General features: G+C 34.5%; 1 protein-coding gene across 2 annotated transcripts in view; it reads left to right on the forward strand.

The window, feature by feature from the left end:
- The first annotated feature begins 1238 nt into the window (after positions 1-1238).
- UBLCP1 (ubiquitin like domain containing CTD phosphatase 1) overlaps positions 1239-15886 on the forward strand; it is a 46137-nt gene continuing 31489 nt past the window's right edge. The window contains exons 1-8 of one of the 2 annotated variants that reach the window (XM_058281575.2): positions 1239-1531; positions 4554-4751; positions 5571-5662; positions 6052-6137; positions 6225-6340; positions 7469-7567; positions 9969-10006; positions 10515-10613. In XM_058281575.2, coding sequence (XP_058137558.1) covers positions 4598-4751; positions 5571-5662; positions 6052-6137; positions 6225-6340; positions 7469-7567; positions 9969-10006; positions 10515-10613 — 684 coding nt within the window. In that variant the 5' untranslated portion in view covers positions 1239-1531; positions 4554-4597. The remainder of the gene's footprint in view (positions 1532-4553; positions 4752-5570; positions 5663-6051; positions 6138-6224; positions 6341-7468; positions 7568-9968; positions 10007-10514; positions 10614-15886) is intronic. The other variant, XM_004453509.5, reaches the window with a different exon arrangement.

Raw genomic sequence — 15886 nt, forward strand, 5'->3', positions numbered from 1 at the left:
GTTTAGTACTAGTTTTACTAAGAGTCCAGTTCCTTTATTCAATAATACCTTTCAATCCACCGCAAGTGTTTTCTTGCTTAATGCTTGTTTCACAAATGTTTAGTTAAATAGAAATGGATTTAGAGGAATTGAGACTTGGGCATAACTTAAAATCACCTGTTAGATGGACCATTTGTCCAAAATACTCTGCCACCCTCAGTCTGAGAAATACAACTGAAAAGCACTTGGCAATTATTAAATTGCCAATTATTAAATTGGCAAATATTAAATTATTAAATACTCTAATAACAGCTAATTATCAGACCCCTTGTAACATGGCTATTCTCTAATTTAAAGATCCTCTTCATGAATACTGTTGCTTAAGGTAAAATTAGTGAAGCTTAATCATGTTTTATTTGACCTCGGTAACTAACAAAAATAAGATTCTCTCATCACAGTGTGAAAATATAAAGTAGCCAAATCAGTTACTTAACAGGTGAACAAAATAAGGAAAAGAGATTGGGCTGAAAGAAAATTATGATTCATTCTGGAGCCCAGTTCCGTGTGTTTTGGCAGTCTCTTTGGCTAAATTGCTGATGTGATTTTGTGCCAACCACTTTAATTCTGGATTTTCTCCTTTATAAAACCTGTTTTATTTGGCACCATATACACCAATCTAACAGACAATTTTTATAAGATCAAGTGGTGTGCGTTGGGAGTTTGTCGTATGGACCTGCTGGAGACGGCTGTGATTTTCTACTAAACGCCGCAATTCTTTTGCCAGTATCTGTAATTGGTTTTCCTTGCATTAAGAAAGAAGCTGGAGTGAAGGTGGGGAAGGGAGGGTGCAAATACGATACAATACTGTACAAAACTTTATTAATCTCGACAGCGGCTCTCATGAAGATTTGCTTCCTTGACTCTGAATCATTTAGGCTTGCCCCTTCCCTTTCCGATGCTCCTCTGTCTCCCTTTGGGTGGCGTAAAATGGGTAAAATTTTAATCCCCGAAATTACTAGTATTGGTGCCCTGGAGCCAGGGAGGGGTCTTAGGTCTTCAGTTCGTAAAGGTCACCTTTCAGACTTCTTTCGGAACACGATTCAGCCACAGGAATCCTGGCCCCAGGTTCCACACGGGGAAGGCAACATACTATCCCAACACAGCTCCGACTTCGGCGAAACAATACTTGAGACGTCACACCCCTAAGCACGAGCCTTTCTCAGGCTGACACCACTAACAGGCGCATGCGCCCAGCCGGCGAGATCCAGCGGTCACTCCTGGATCGCGGGCATCTGCACGGCAATCACAGTTCTAGAAAGGTCTGGCTTCCTAGTCGTCGTGTGGAGATCTCTGATGGAAGCTATCTTGGATTAGCACTCAAAGAGAAACAAGGGAAGCAGCCGTCTGGCCCTGTGCCCAGCGCATTTCCTTCTCAAACCACTAACTTCCGGTTCGCCTGCCGGTTCCGGTCCCCGTCCTTCACTTCCGGTCGCTTTAGGTTCCGCTGCGGCGGGTTCCTGCGTCCGCTGCGGCCGCTTCTGCCGCGCTCCAGGTGAGGGGACGAGAAGTGCCCCGGCTCGCTGCCCTCCGAGTCTCTGTTGGGGTTGGGGTATTTGCTTTTTTCGCTGTCTATCCTCCACTGTAACCGGCCGCCGCGGACTGGGGGCCATTTCTGGACGCCCGGGGTCGCGTCTTAGTCCGCCACCCAGGCGCCTGGCCCGGCCAGCTAATCGCGGGGCCGCCGCCCTCTCATCCGGCCTTCTTGCCTGTGTCTAGAACTTCCCGCGCCACAGTGGGTTCTGCGTCCTCCGACTTCATTCCTTTCTCTTCTCGGGTTTCTCCATCTCTCCCTCTCACTCAGCCTTTTCTCTGCTCCTGCCTTCTGATGCTGCCCCACGCGCGTCACTTCGTATAGCTCTAGCCACAGCACCACCTCACAGTTGCTGCTTCTGTGCCCTTCTGGCCAGCACTTCACAGTTATATTTTACTAGGCTTTTTGAAAAGCCCTCGCCCCCCCTTCGATAATTTCTTACGTTACTTTTGCTGCAGTTACTGTTAGGTTTCTCCCTGTACAACATTCTAGTTCTCTTGTCTTGGGCAATTTTTAAAATTTCTTTTTTCAGCTTTCTAATCTGTAAAATGAGAACAATGGTCGTTAGTTTGGGATTGTGAAGATTAAATTGTTTAGCATGCTATCATTATTCTACCACCACCATTTGTATTGCTCTTTACAATTTATAAAGTGCTGTTACACCTGTTAATCGCAACTCTTCCACTTTTCTTGTAAAGTAAATATTAATAACCTCATCTTGTGGATGAGAGGATTGAAGCCCAGAGGTAGGAATTGAGGAATTAACTAGGCACAGTCACATATTCTATGAGGCAGAAGAGGAACTGGAACCCAAACAGCTGTCTTGACTCTAGTTTTACCATAAAGATGTGTGTTGGCAAGATGTGAGATGTAAGCCTGGGTAGTTTACTCATTGTTCATTTGTTTAGTTTTGATTGCCCACCCCCCTCCAAATAATTTTTAAAATTTGTAAGTCTAATAGGGTCCAACATGATGCAAAATACTGGATTAGTGAAGAAGATGATTAAATGTGAAAACAACATAAAATAACTCTTATGTTTGTATTGTGCTGTTCCATTGATGTAAATGATATGACTGTTGAAGAAATGACTTTTTTGAAAAAGTCTTATGTATTTAAAATGTTTATTTCATAATGCTTGCTCCTTTCTATCACTTGCAACTTGAAGTGCCCACTTGTGGCATAAGTAGTTTATAACATTTGTATACTGTTTTACTAAGCACGTAAATCCCATGCCATCTGGCACATTTTCTTTTATAAGGCTGAGAAAACGGAAGCACTTAGAAGGTCGCTCTCAAATTTTAGCATGCATCGGAATCACCTATGGGGCTTGTTAAAATACAAATTGCTAGGTCTTCTTCCTCCATTCCCAGTTACTTATCTAGGAGTTTCCAGGTCACACCAGTTCTAGTCCAAGGATCACACTTTGAAAACCCCTGGCCTAGAGGTAAAATGACTTAGGTGACCTCTAAACTTTGTTCTGCCCATCACATCATACTGTTTTTAGTGCTGGTTGCATTGCTAGCTCCTGTAAATTATTCCCACCTCTTACAGAAAAAAAAAAAGTAAACCATATTCTGGTCTGACTCAGAAATTCCATTTGGCTTGCTTATTGAGGATCATAATATTTGTTGGAATAAATTCTCTGTAAAATTGAATACTTTGTACTAAATTACCACATTGGGTTTACATTTTTGGTAGCAGGTTATAAACAGAGAGTGAATATAAATGAATTTATGTGCCCTCTTATACTAATGGGCATGTTGAAGACGCATTTCCAAATATTTTTGCGTATTGTAGATTCAAAATGTGCTGTCTTAATAAATGAAGAGTAATTAAATATGTCACTAAATAAGTGAAAGTATTTGGAAATACCAGTACTTCGAGATTAGAAAATCCACTTCTCTGAACTGTGAAAGAATAAGCTTATAGAAATTTTTAGAAAACTTCATGGGAAAGAGACATGCTATTGTTGATAAGAATAGCTAGCAGCTGCTATATACTCTTTGTGTGCTTACGTCTGTGGTTGTGAGTTTTGTATTTACTGATCTTTGATGCCTTAATTCCTGTAGGTCCAATTCAAGAGAGGCACTTGGGGAATAGAAGAAACATGAAATTTAGTCAGAAGACTTGGTTCTTTTACTAGCTGTGTGCCTATGTGCAGAATATATAGCCTCTTTGAACTCCGTTTCTTTTATTGTAAACGAGGGGAAACTTTTGTCTTACAGCCTTGTTTAAATGAAGATTAAATGAGATTGTTAAAATTTATGTAATTCATCAAATGTGGAACAAATATGACTACTATTTAGAACAGAACAGAATTAGTTTTCAGGTATTTTTTATTTAAAATTTAATTTAATTTAAATTTAACCAACAATTATATAGTGTTTACTATGTGCCAGGCACTATGTGATTTATAAATATTATCTAATTTAATCCTCCTAAGAACCCTATGAAGTATGTAGTATTATCATCCCTAATCACAGACAAGGAAACCTATACGTTAGGACATCAGGTAACTTCCTAAAGTCAAATAGCTAATTAATAGAACAGGGTCTGAGCCCAGGTAGTCTACCTCCAGAATCTGTGCACTTAAAGACTATTCTACACCCTCTCTCAAGTGTTAAATGAATATTGATGGTATTTAACGTTCCTGTAGCATGTAGCTAATCAAAAAGAGCTGGAAGGATTGGTGCCTCATTATTGCACCTTTCCAGTAGAACAGCAAGAATCTGATAGAGTATTAGGAAATAGTAACTCTAAGCCAAAAATTGGGAGAGTAGGGGGAATTACCTTTAACTTTGAGTCCTGATACCTTTTGGTATTCTGGTAGCATGCCTGTAAGGAGAAAATCCTGTTTCTCTACCATAAAATTGCAAAATAAAACTCAAATGGCACATGCTGACAAAATTTAAAGTAATGCATTTGGATACATACATCTTTGTTGTATTTAACTTGTTTATTTGTGTATGCCTTCCTTTCTAGGTTTTTCTCCTGATTGAAAACTGTGTCTCATTATATGTTAAAGGATGGCTCTTCCTCTCATCATAAAATGGGGTGGACAGGAATATTCAGTGACTACACTTTCAGAAGACGATACTGTGCTAGACCTTAAACAATTTCTCAAGACCCTTACAGGAGTGCTGCCAGAACGCCAAAAGTTACTTGGACTCAAAGTTAAAGGTACTTTTCACTCCCCACTCCCAATTTTTTCATTGATATAGTCATGAATTTTTATGTTTGCTGTAATGTCTTGTTTTCTTTTGTAAGTCTTTTCTCTTGGAGATTTGAGAGAGATATTCCTAAAATTGTTTTAGCAGTAAAAATAATATTAAATAAGAATATTAAACTTAATAATATTTAATATTAATATTAAGTTAAAATCAGAATATTAATGTTCCTTGAAAATACCACTACTGTTAAGATTATGTTTGATTCCTCCGACAGTTGGTTATCACTTATTAAACCTTTGACACAGAAGACCCAGATGAAACTAGTGTAATTTATTTTCTGATGTTTACCTTCTAGGATAGCCTTTTCATTACAGCTTGGGCCTATACTCTCCACAAATTATGTTTTCTGTTTTGAAAGTAATGGTATTTACAAACTATAGGTAGTGTTCATATCCAGTGTAAAAGAGACTTTCGTGATGCTTATGTTTGGCATATCTTTGAAAGGTGAGTTTTGAGTAGCAATAAATCTGCAGTTTTTTCTTAGGCAATCAATTTTCAGAGCTTTCTCGAAAAGGACTATCTTCATCGTGAATAATAAAACGTTCCTCTAGCATAGAGTGGGGGAAAACAGCTCTTGTATTATTTGCTGTTTTTCACTGTCTTAGATATTAATTCAGCAGTAATGACTTGATAATTTAAGGAGGGAAAAAGAAGACAGAACTGCTATGGAATCTGTACCAACCATTTTAATGTTAGGGTTTTGTATGTGGGAATAGTGAAACCAGCATCTGAATGTTAGTGAGAAAACAGTCATTTGCTTGTATTGTAGGCAAACCTGCAGAAAATGATGTTAAGCTTGGAGCTCTCAAACTGAAACCAAATACTAAAATCATGATGATGGGAACTCGTGAGGAGAGCTTGGTAAATGTTTACTTTTGTTACCATTTGTCCCTTTGAAGATATTATGATTTATATATACTGTCGTATCATAGTTTTTATTGTGGTAAAATTGTCAGATTAGCATTCAATTTAAAATAAAAGCTGCACAGAGAATGTGGTATTAATTGCAGAAAATGAATACTGGGGAACTTTGTAGTATGTAGTCAGTCATAAAGATAGAATGTTCAAATTTAACATGATAAATCTGCCCAGTGGGCATATAAAATCACTAAATATGGAAATTTTTCCACAGTGTGTGCTTGAAAATTTTTTCAACTCAGACTGTACCTCTGACTTGATTTTTATGCTCTGCATATTTTTGTGATGTTTAAGATAATATAATAAAACAAAGCTGCTTTTCATCTTAATAGGAAGATGTCTTAGGTCCACCGCCTGACAATGATGATGTCATCAACGACTTTGATATTGAAGATGAAGTAGTTGAAGTAGAAAATAGGTGAGGGCTTTCCACTCTTGAAGAAAAATGGATTTAATGTGAGAAAAGGTGGTGAATGTTTCGTCTGATTTTATTTTTTTCCATTAGGGAAGAAAACCTCTTGAAAATTTCTCGCAGAGTTAAAGAGTACAAAGTGGAAATTTTGAATCCTCCTAGGGAAGGGAAAAAACTTTTGGTATTAGATGTTGATTATACATTATTTGGTAAGTCTGCTAATAATGCTTTTTATCATCTTTTCCCCACAACAACTTTTTTTCTTTTATTTATTTTTTCCCAGTGACTCAGAATTCACATGAAATATTTGACATCTTTTTTATTATTATAAGATTAAATCATGCATTGTAGAAAATACAGATAAGCAAAAAAAGAAGTAATCTAACACCAAGACTCAAAAATGACCACTCTTAATATTTTGATGTATATCTTCTAGAATGTGTTTGAATGCATCTGCTTTTTTCCTTTTCCTTAATGATACTTTAAACCATTTCTCAGTCATTAAATATTTTTCAGCAATGGGTATATATACGTATATATATATATATTTCATTGGAAGCACAGTATTTTGATATATGGATGCATCATGTTTAACCAAGTCACTTCCCATTGATTAACACTTAAATTTTCAAGGGAAATATTTAAAAATCATTTTAGATATTTTATCCATGGTTTTCTGTTGAATTATGTTCAGGGCAGATTCTTAAATTTAAAATTTCTCGTATCAACCAAAAAAGAAAGGTGTTCGTTTCTTGCTGTAAAGATTGCCAAAAAATAAGTGGTTTTTAGAGTGAACTTATTTACTAATAATTGTAAACTTTAAACATATGTCATAGGTTAAAGTACCCTTATTTTAAGATTTAACTAATTATTAAGTTAATTGAGCTTGTTTTTTTTTTCAGTTTTCATTTTCATTTTTTCTTTTTAAATTTTTCGTTTTGTATTTTTTTTCTCCTTGTTTTCCTTTTTCCTTTTTTTTTGAACCTGTCATTTTGGTGAGATGTTTTTACATCTAGAAGGGGAATGGCAAAAGTGCATATGGCTGGCCCTAGTTTTTTTTCATTATCATAAAATAGCATCTGTATTTTATGATTTGATGAGAAAAATTTTATAATTTACTATATAAGCCTGAAATTGGGATTGCTCTTTGAAAATTGAGCAAACCTGATCAATTAAAATTAGATCTCAAGGATAGTGCAGTGTATACTTTGGAGGACATCTCTTTTGTCCACCAAAATAATTGAGTGTTTATATTACATTTCTTAAGTTTTATGGATAATTAGGTACTTGTCCAAGATAATAAACTAATGATCATTTATTGATTGATTTTCTTTTAGACCATAGGTCTTGTGCAGAGACTGGGGTAGAATTAATGCGGCCATATCTTCATGAATTCCTAACATCTGCATATGAGGATTATGACATTGTTATTTGGTGTAAGCTCTATTTTTTGTTTAGATTTCCTTGGAAGTAAGGATGTTTCTTATATTATTTGCTTTTTTTGAAATATAGATTAAAATGACCTGTGTTTAAAGATGATATATTCTTCATTTTTTAAGCAAATTTCTGTTGAAACGTGTTTTATTTTCTTGAATCATAATTTGCCAAATATCATTGAGATATTTAAGTATAGGAAGAGAGTAGATTATGGTATCTGAATAAAAATGGCCTTATTTTTACAGTGGCCTCACCCTCATTAAGAACATCTCTTGGATCTTATAGAATTCTTGACACTTCAAGATACTGTTTTTTTCTCTTTCCTTCCTCCACTTTGGTTTCAAAACACCTGGAGAAAGATGTTTGGAAAAATCACAGTGATGTAGTTCTTCAGAAATAAAAGCAATATAAATCTACTTAAGAAAAAATTAATATATAGGTTAAAGTAGTATTATTCAAATTGTAGTGCCTGGACCATTCCATAATTTAGATTTGTGGTAAAATAGTGATTCTGCTTCAAAAAATAAATCTAACTGCATTATTAAGCACACTATTTAGTTGAACTGATATTTTTTTTAGTAGCAGTTTTTTTGAAAAAGGAAGCAATGCATTGGTTTACGTACTCCCCTCAAACATTTTAAGTTGCCTCTTGGCAACGTCATAAGCAGAGAAAAGCTAGCCTGAATGTAAATTAAATATCATCCCGTCAATTAAAAGATGTTATATTTAATTGTACTAGGTTTTAAAAGAGAAAGCCACATAGTTGTTATTGCAATCTGTTAATTTCCTTTGTACTTTTCCCTATAATCAGAGTATTTCCATTGTTCAGTGGAATTTAATATTAAATTCATAGTTAAAATATGACAATTTTCTGGTTTAGTAAGGGGATAAAACCTTCCTGGAAAGCAAATTATTGTTCAACAACTTTGACATCTGAGATGACATTTGAGAAAAGCTTTATCCTCTAAATGTTACTAAAGTAGATTTAGAAATCCAGAGAACTTTAAAAAATATAATTAAAACATTAAATATTATGTAATTTTTTCATGGTAGTATGCTGAAAAGGGCACTTTACTTTGGAGCTAAATAGACTAGCGTTTTAATTCTTTCTCTGCCTTGCTATGTGCACTGCACATATCTTGCACTGCACAGATCACCTAAACTTTCTAAACCTTAGTTTCTTCATCTGAGAAATGAAGATAACTGAAGCTATATTTCAGAGGAGTCATAAGAATAAAAATACCAGTGTAGCAACTAGCTCCACGTCTGACATATAATAGTTTAGTTACTTTAACAATTGGAAACTTATTAGCTAGAAGTCTTTTTAGTTTTCATCTGGTAATTATAGACACAAAATGATAATGTAATAAAAAAAGTTATTCTCTATCATTGTATATATATCAGTTTCTTAAAGTTTTACCATGACCAGTTTTGCATATAAGGTATGTTTGTTTTGTGTGTGTGTGCTGAAGATTTTTAAGAATATTTTTGCCTTAAATATACATATTTAAATAATTGAACTTCATTTTAAAACCGTTTACTGGTAAAAACTGGTTAATGTCTCACAATTAGCAGAAACTTAACATAGATACAGTTTATGAATTTAGTTTTTTCAGACTCCTTATTAAAGGATGCTTGACTCAGCAAGCCCAACGAAGTTTTAATTTTCATTGAACCTAGCTAGTCCTCAACTTTTTTTTAATGCTTGCTTTTTAAAAAAAAAATTGTAAACATATATATAACCGAAAATTTGCCTTTTTAACCAGTTTTGAGTATGCAGTGTAGTGGCATTAATTTTAAAATCATCACTATCTTCCATTATTAAAACAGTTTCATCACTCAAAACAGAAAGTCTTGACCCATTCAATAACTCCCTATTTCTCCTCCCCAACCCCTGGTAATGTCTAATCTATTTTCTGTTTCAGCATTAACTTTTGATATTTAACATTAAAATGCTTATATTGTCATACTATTTAGATCTGAGCATTGCCTGGGGGCAGAAACATGGAAGAAAATTGAGAGCCAGGCTTAAACCTAAGTTTAAGTTTTAAGTTTAAATTTGGAGTTGGTAAGAATAGTGTGGCAGGGCTAGTTTCATAAAGGGAATTTTAGTCTTGATTGATAAATTTCCCAGGTTCAAAGTTCTCTTGAGCATTGGTTGCTAAATCTTATGGATAAAAGTTGTTTAAATTTTATTATTTCTTAAAGACATGCTAAAATAAATTTATTTTTATAAATATTTAAAGGAAAACTACCACCATTATGCTAGGGACTGTTATTTGTGATGCATTGAAAGTTTTAGTCTTGTTTAGAAAACGAATTTATTTATTCAAAAGAAAGATTTTTTAAATGAAATTCAAGGTTTTCATATGTATTGTATTATCATTCCTCATGTTTTAGCTGCAACAAATATGAAGTGGATTGAAGCTAAAATGAAAGTAAGTGTTAGAAAACAATCCATTTAAAAATATTATGAAACCGCATTTGTCTTTGTTAGAAGTTCTAGGACTTGAATTAATTTCTTTCTCATTGGAGAGCCATTAGATAAACAAATACCAACATCAGGAGTAGGTGTGTTTAAAGATTACTTAATGGTGAATTGTATTGACTACCTAAGTCTTTTCAATCAAATATACTGGAAAGCTTCTCCTTTCCCTGTTTTTTCCCATTTTACTGTAATGGTTTCTTTTCCTTCTTTTGATAGGATGTGTAATACTTAAAGGGATGATGTAAACTAGGAAGTAACCTGTTTCTAGTTTATTTTCCTTGGACTAATATTTATTGGCTTAGCTAAATGAAACTAAAATACTTGCTAAATACTTAGAAACGTGTGATGGCCAGTAGGGTAGAAAGTTGGCATTGCTGGGAAATGGCAGCTGGATTCTTCAGAAATTCTGGGATTTTCCACATTATTGATTTTAATCACATGAATATTTGTGTTTGTAGGAGCTGGGAGTGAGCACAAATGCAAACTATAAGATTACTTTCATGTTGGACAGTGCTGCTATGATAACAGTGCATACGCCAAGAAGAGGATTAATAGACGTAAGAAGTCATTTTACTTCTGTTTAAAGGCTTATGTTCTTGTGTACTTTTTATATAAATTCTACATAAATACCAATGGAAGAAACTACAGGAAGAGTTCATAAATTCATCTGAACGGATAATAATGTGGCAGCTGAGCTCTGACATAGGAAAATGTCAGGTTAAGGTTAAAAGATCCAAATTTTAATGATAAAATTAAGGACATTGAGTCAGGGTGATCAAAAAGAACTTCTGGTAATAGATAACCGATTTGTAATGATGGTAGGACTGTGTTGCTAAATACGTAGTTGATGAGAAAAATAAATAACTTCAAGGAAGATACTAAAAAAAAACAAAACATACCAACCCTGCCTTATGGAACTGGTACAAACAACACCTTGATGCATGCCCCTTTTTTTTTTTTTAATCATACATGAACACACATAAACAATAAGTGTATAGTAAAGATTGCCAACTTACAAAATAAACATGCGTAACATCACACAGGGGTCTCATACATCACCCCTCCACCAACTCTTTGCATTGGTGTGAAACATTTGTTACATACTATGCAAGAGCATCATCAAAATATTACTACCAACTATAGTCCTTACCTTACATTTGGTGTATTTTTCCCCCAACCCATACTATTTTTTTTTAAATGTATTTTTGCTACAGATATCGTGAACATGCAAAACAATCATAAAGATGTGTAGATTTCCCTTAAAACTCCACACTCTGGTGGAACATTTGTTACAGATTATGAGACAATATCATCAGACTATTACCACCAATCATGGTCCATAGCATACATTTCGCACACTTTTTCCATACACCTCCATTATCAACACAGTACAGCTTGACATTGATGCAAGAATATTGTAGTATTGCTGTTAATCACAGTCTGTAGATCACACCAGTTGTAGTTTTCCCATATTTCTCCATATTCCCATTATCCGCAGTAGTGATGTACATCTGCTCTAGCTCACAGACTCTCTTGCATTTGTACCTTTAACCACAATTCTCAACTGCCTCCGGATTCACTGTTATTCAGTCCCTAGATTATTCTTTAGTTTTCTTTCTTTTGACGTTTACTTCCCCAGCCTACCTTTTTCAGTCACAATCGCATTTATAAATCATTCGCTATTCACTGTAATGTGTTACTATCAACTCTATCCCTCTCCACACTTTTACAGTCAACTTAATTAAAATGTCTGCATATATTAAGCATCCATAGTTCTTCTCAACCCTCCTCTTATGTCCTTATAACCTATACTCTGGGTTTTAATTCCATGTGTTTATTATTTATATTTAGCTCATATTAATGAGACCTTGTAATATCTGTCCTTTTGTGTCTGGCTTACTTTGCTTATGTCTTCAAGACTCATCCATGTTATCACATATGTCCCAATTTCATTTCTTCTTATTGCAGTGTAGTATTCCATGGTGCGTATATGCCACATTTTGTTTATCCATTCATTGGTGGATGGCCACTTGGATTGTTTCCATCTTTTGGCAATTGTGAACAATGCCGCTATGAATATTGGTGTGCAGATTCTGTTCATGTCATGGTTTTTAGTTCTTCTGGATATAGTCCTAGTAGAGAACTACTGGACCATATGGCAGTTCTATATTTAGCTTCCTGAGAAACTGCCAAACTGTCTTCCACAGAGGCTGCACCATTTTACACTCCCAGCAACAGTGAAGGAGTGTTCTTATTTATCCAGATCCTCTCCAGCACTTATTGTTGTCTGTTTTTTTAATAATGGTCATTTTATGTGGTGTTAGATGATATCTCATTGTTTTAATTTGCATTTCCCTAATAGTTAGTGATATGGAACATTTTTTCATGTGCTTCTTGGTCATTTGTATTTCCTCTTTGGAGAAATGTCTCTTTAAGTCTTTTGCCCATTTTTTAATCGGATTGCTTGCTCTTTTATTGTTGAGTTGTATGAATTCTTTATATAGAATGGAAATCAAACCCTTATCAGATAAGTGGTTTCCAAATAGTTTCTCCCATTGACTGGGCTGCCTTTTCACCTTTTTGATGAAGTCCTTTGAATCACAGAAATGTTTAAGTTTGAGGAGGTCCCATTTATCCTTGTTTTCTTTTTTTGTTTGTGCTTTTGGTGTAAGGTTTAAGAATCCACCACCTACTACCAGGTCTTGAAGATGTTTCCCTACATTTTCTTCTAGGAGCTTTATTATACTTCCTTTTATATTTAGGTCTTTGATCCATTTTGAGTTAATTTTTGTATAAGGTGTGAGGTAGAGGTCTTCTTTCTTTCTTTTGGCTATGGATATCCAGTTCTCCCAACACCATTTGTTGAATAAACTGTTCTGCCCCAACTGGGAGGGCTTGACAGGCTTGTCAAAAATCTCTTGGCCATAGATGTGAGGGTCTTTTTCTGAACCATCAATTTGGTTCCATTGGTGTATGTGTCTGTCTTTATACCAATACCATGCTGTTTTTACCACTGTAGCTAGGTAATGTGATTTAAAGTCTGGAAGTGAGAGTCCTTCAACTTCGCTTTTCCTTTTTAAGATGTTTCTGGCTATTCGGGGCCTTTTACCCTTCCAGATAAATTTGGTAATTGTGTTTTCCATTTGCTTAAAAAACGCTGGTGGAATTTTTATTGGGATTGCATTGAATCTGTATAAATCAATTTGGATAGAATTGACATCTTAGTGATATTTAGTCTTCCAATCCATGAGCATGGAATTGAATGTTCTTCCAATTATTTAGGTCTTTTTCGATTTCTTTTAGCAATGCGTTATAGTTTTCTGAATACAAGTGCTTTGCATCCTTGGTTAAGTATTCAACTCGTGTCCTTTTGGTGATGCCTTTGTAGCCCCAGATAAGAGCAACAAGAGCCATCAGATACAAGGGTTGGCCTAAAAAAGATGAGCATTCTTGACTTTGTTTACTCCTCAAGCAACTGGTCATTAGTGAGCACCTAATATCTGCAAGGCCCTGTCCTGGGTACAGTTTAGAATAAATGAGTGGGATGTGCTCCAGGCCTTCTGGAGTCTCACAAACTAATAAGAGAACCTAGAATAGTAGAAAAACTTAGGGGAGACAGAGTTAAAATTGTAAAAAACATAAAGTGATTAAGTATATTGGTACTTGTTCAATATAGGAAATACTTCATAAAGCTTGGGGAAAATGTAGTTTATTACCTACTAAAGATTAACAAAATCTAAATGATAAAAACAGGTTTGGAAAATGTTAACAATGCAGTCTTAAAATATAAAAATTATAGGAATAAAAATAATCTTCAATATTCAACAATAGGGAATTGCATATAATGGCATATATCTAATTATTTGATGTAGTAGAATATGTAATGGTATTAAAATTTTTCACTAAAATAATGAAATATTCAAATGAAAGTATTTTAGAAAGTAGTATTTACAATTGTTGGAAAATAGTTCTTAACCTTTGTGTGGTTCAGAGCAAAACATCTATGAACTCTGAGGCTGCTGCTGTTTATAAAAGACGAAGTGAGTACGTCAGAATACCTAGTTGTTATCCTTGTTATTCTGAGTTACAGGTGATATAATATTTTTCTTGGTGTTTTTCTGTATATTCACATTTTTCTACAGTCAGCAATATTACTTTTAATAGTTAACAAAGTAGTTCATCTTTGGGGGAACACAAAATGCACTTATCCTCATTACAAAATGGCAGCACTATTTAAGAGCAGTTAGGATTTATCTTCACGTATTTGGGAAGTTTGATTCAGTAGTAAATAAATAGTGAATAATTTCAGGCAGATAATATTTTAGTAAAATTAAAATTTTCCAGTGATGATATTTGCAGTAAATAGGACAATATTGGAAAAAGAAGAGATTTTCTTCTTCTTAACATGTTATGATAAAAAGAAAACAACATTTTTAAGGATGCTAATAGAATATTTCATAAAGCCTTTGTCACCATTTATTTATCATTTAATAAATAAGATTCCTGCCTCCAATAAAAAGTAAGCTTCTAAAAATTACTTTATTTAAAAAAATGTTCTGAATGTGTAGTATATTCACATGATTCAACATAAAAGTACAAAATGAAAAGCCTTTTACTTGTGCCTGCCGCATTCTCCTTCCCATGGGCAATCACTGTTATTTCTTTCGTGGTCTTACAAAAACTTAAGGCAAGAACCAAAAAATAAGACTATATAAGGGATAATTTTTAAAAAGAATTTTTTTTAGTATATATATTTTTATTTTTAAATTTTTTTTATTAAGGGATAATCTGTTTGAAGCCTCAGTTTAAGGATTGAGAAATAAAAGCAAGATTTTACAATTTATGATGCTTCCAAAGTTAAGCAATCTGTTGTCCTAGAAATTATTCACCTGTGCAACCAAATTAAAGACAAAATCATCTTTCCTAAGCAAAATATTTTAATTGTGAATTCAATGAGCCAGGTGGATTGTCCCTTACTTAAGTCTTTCTAGTTTTGAAAACAGATCCCATGTGAACCTCAATCTCTGTGGGTGCATGTTTTAGCCCAGCAAGTCATGCATCACACATTTGCCATCTAAAAAATTACTTTCAATCTTTATTTTTAAAGTTAGTTACCCTTCATTTGACCTAAAATCTTCATGTTAAAATTATGAAAAGTCTTATTCATTTAGACATGAGCAAACCTTTCTCAAGTTAGCCTTGTGAGCTATAAAATTTTTTAAATTTTTAATATTTTTTAATTTTTTAAAGATACTTAGATTACATAAATGATACATAAAAAATGTAGGGGATTCCTTGTATGCCGCACTCCTTACCCCTCTCACACTTTCCCACATTAACAACATCCATCATTAATGTGGTACGTTTGCTACAAATGATGAACACATTGGAGCATTGCCACTAGGGGTGGATTATAGTTTACATTATAGTGTAAGCTGTCTTCTGCACAGTTTTGTAAATAATGACAAGATATAAAATGGCCTGTATCTGTCATTGCAGTGTCATTCGGGACAATTCCCAATGTTCCAAAATGCCCCCATATTATACCTATTTTTCCCCTCTTCTTCCCCTCAGAACTTCTGGTGCCCACTGCCTTCACATCAATAATAAAAGTTCTTCCATTGCTAGAATAATTATAAGTCTACAGTAGAATAACAGTAAGTCTACTCTAGTCCATCATTCCCCAATCCTGAGGATTCTGGGATGGTGATGCCCACTCTGCCTTTTAGTTGAGAGGGGGCTTGGATCCCATGGGACAGATGGATGGGACTGTCTTGCAGTTGTAGACTCTCTGTTCCTTGGGATGGTCATTGTCCATCATCATTTCCTT

This window comes from Dasypus novemcinctus, chromosome 2 (genome assembly GCF_030445035.2).
Source record: "Dasypus novemcinctus isolate mDasNov1 chromosome 2, mDasNov1.1.hap2, whole genome shotgun sequence".
Taxonomy (NCBI): Eukaryota; Metazoa; Chordata; class Mammalia; order Cingulata; family Dasypodidae; genus Dasypus; species Dasypus novemcinctus.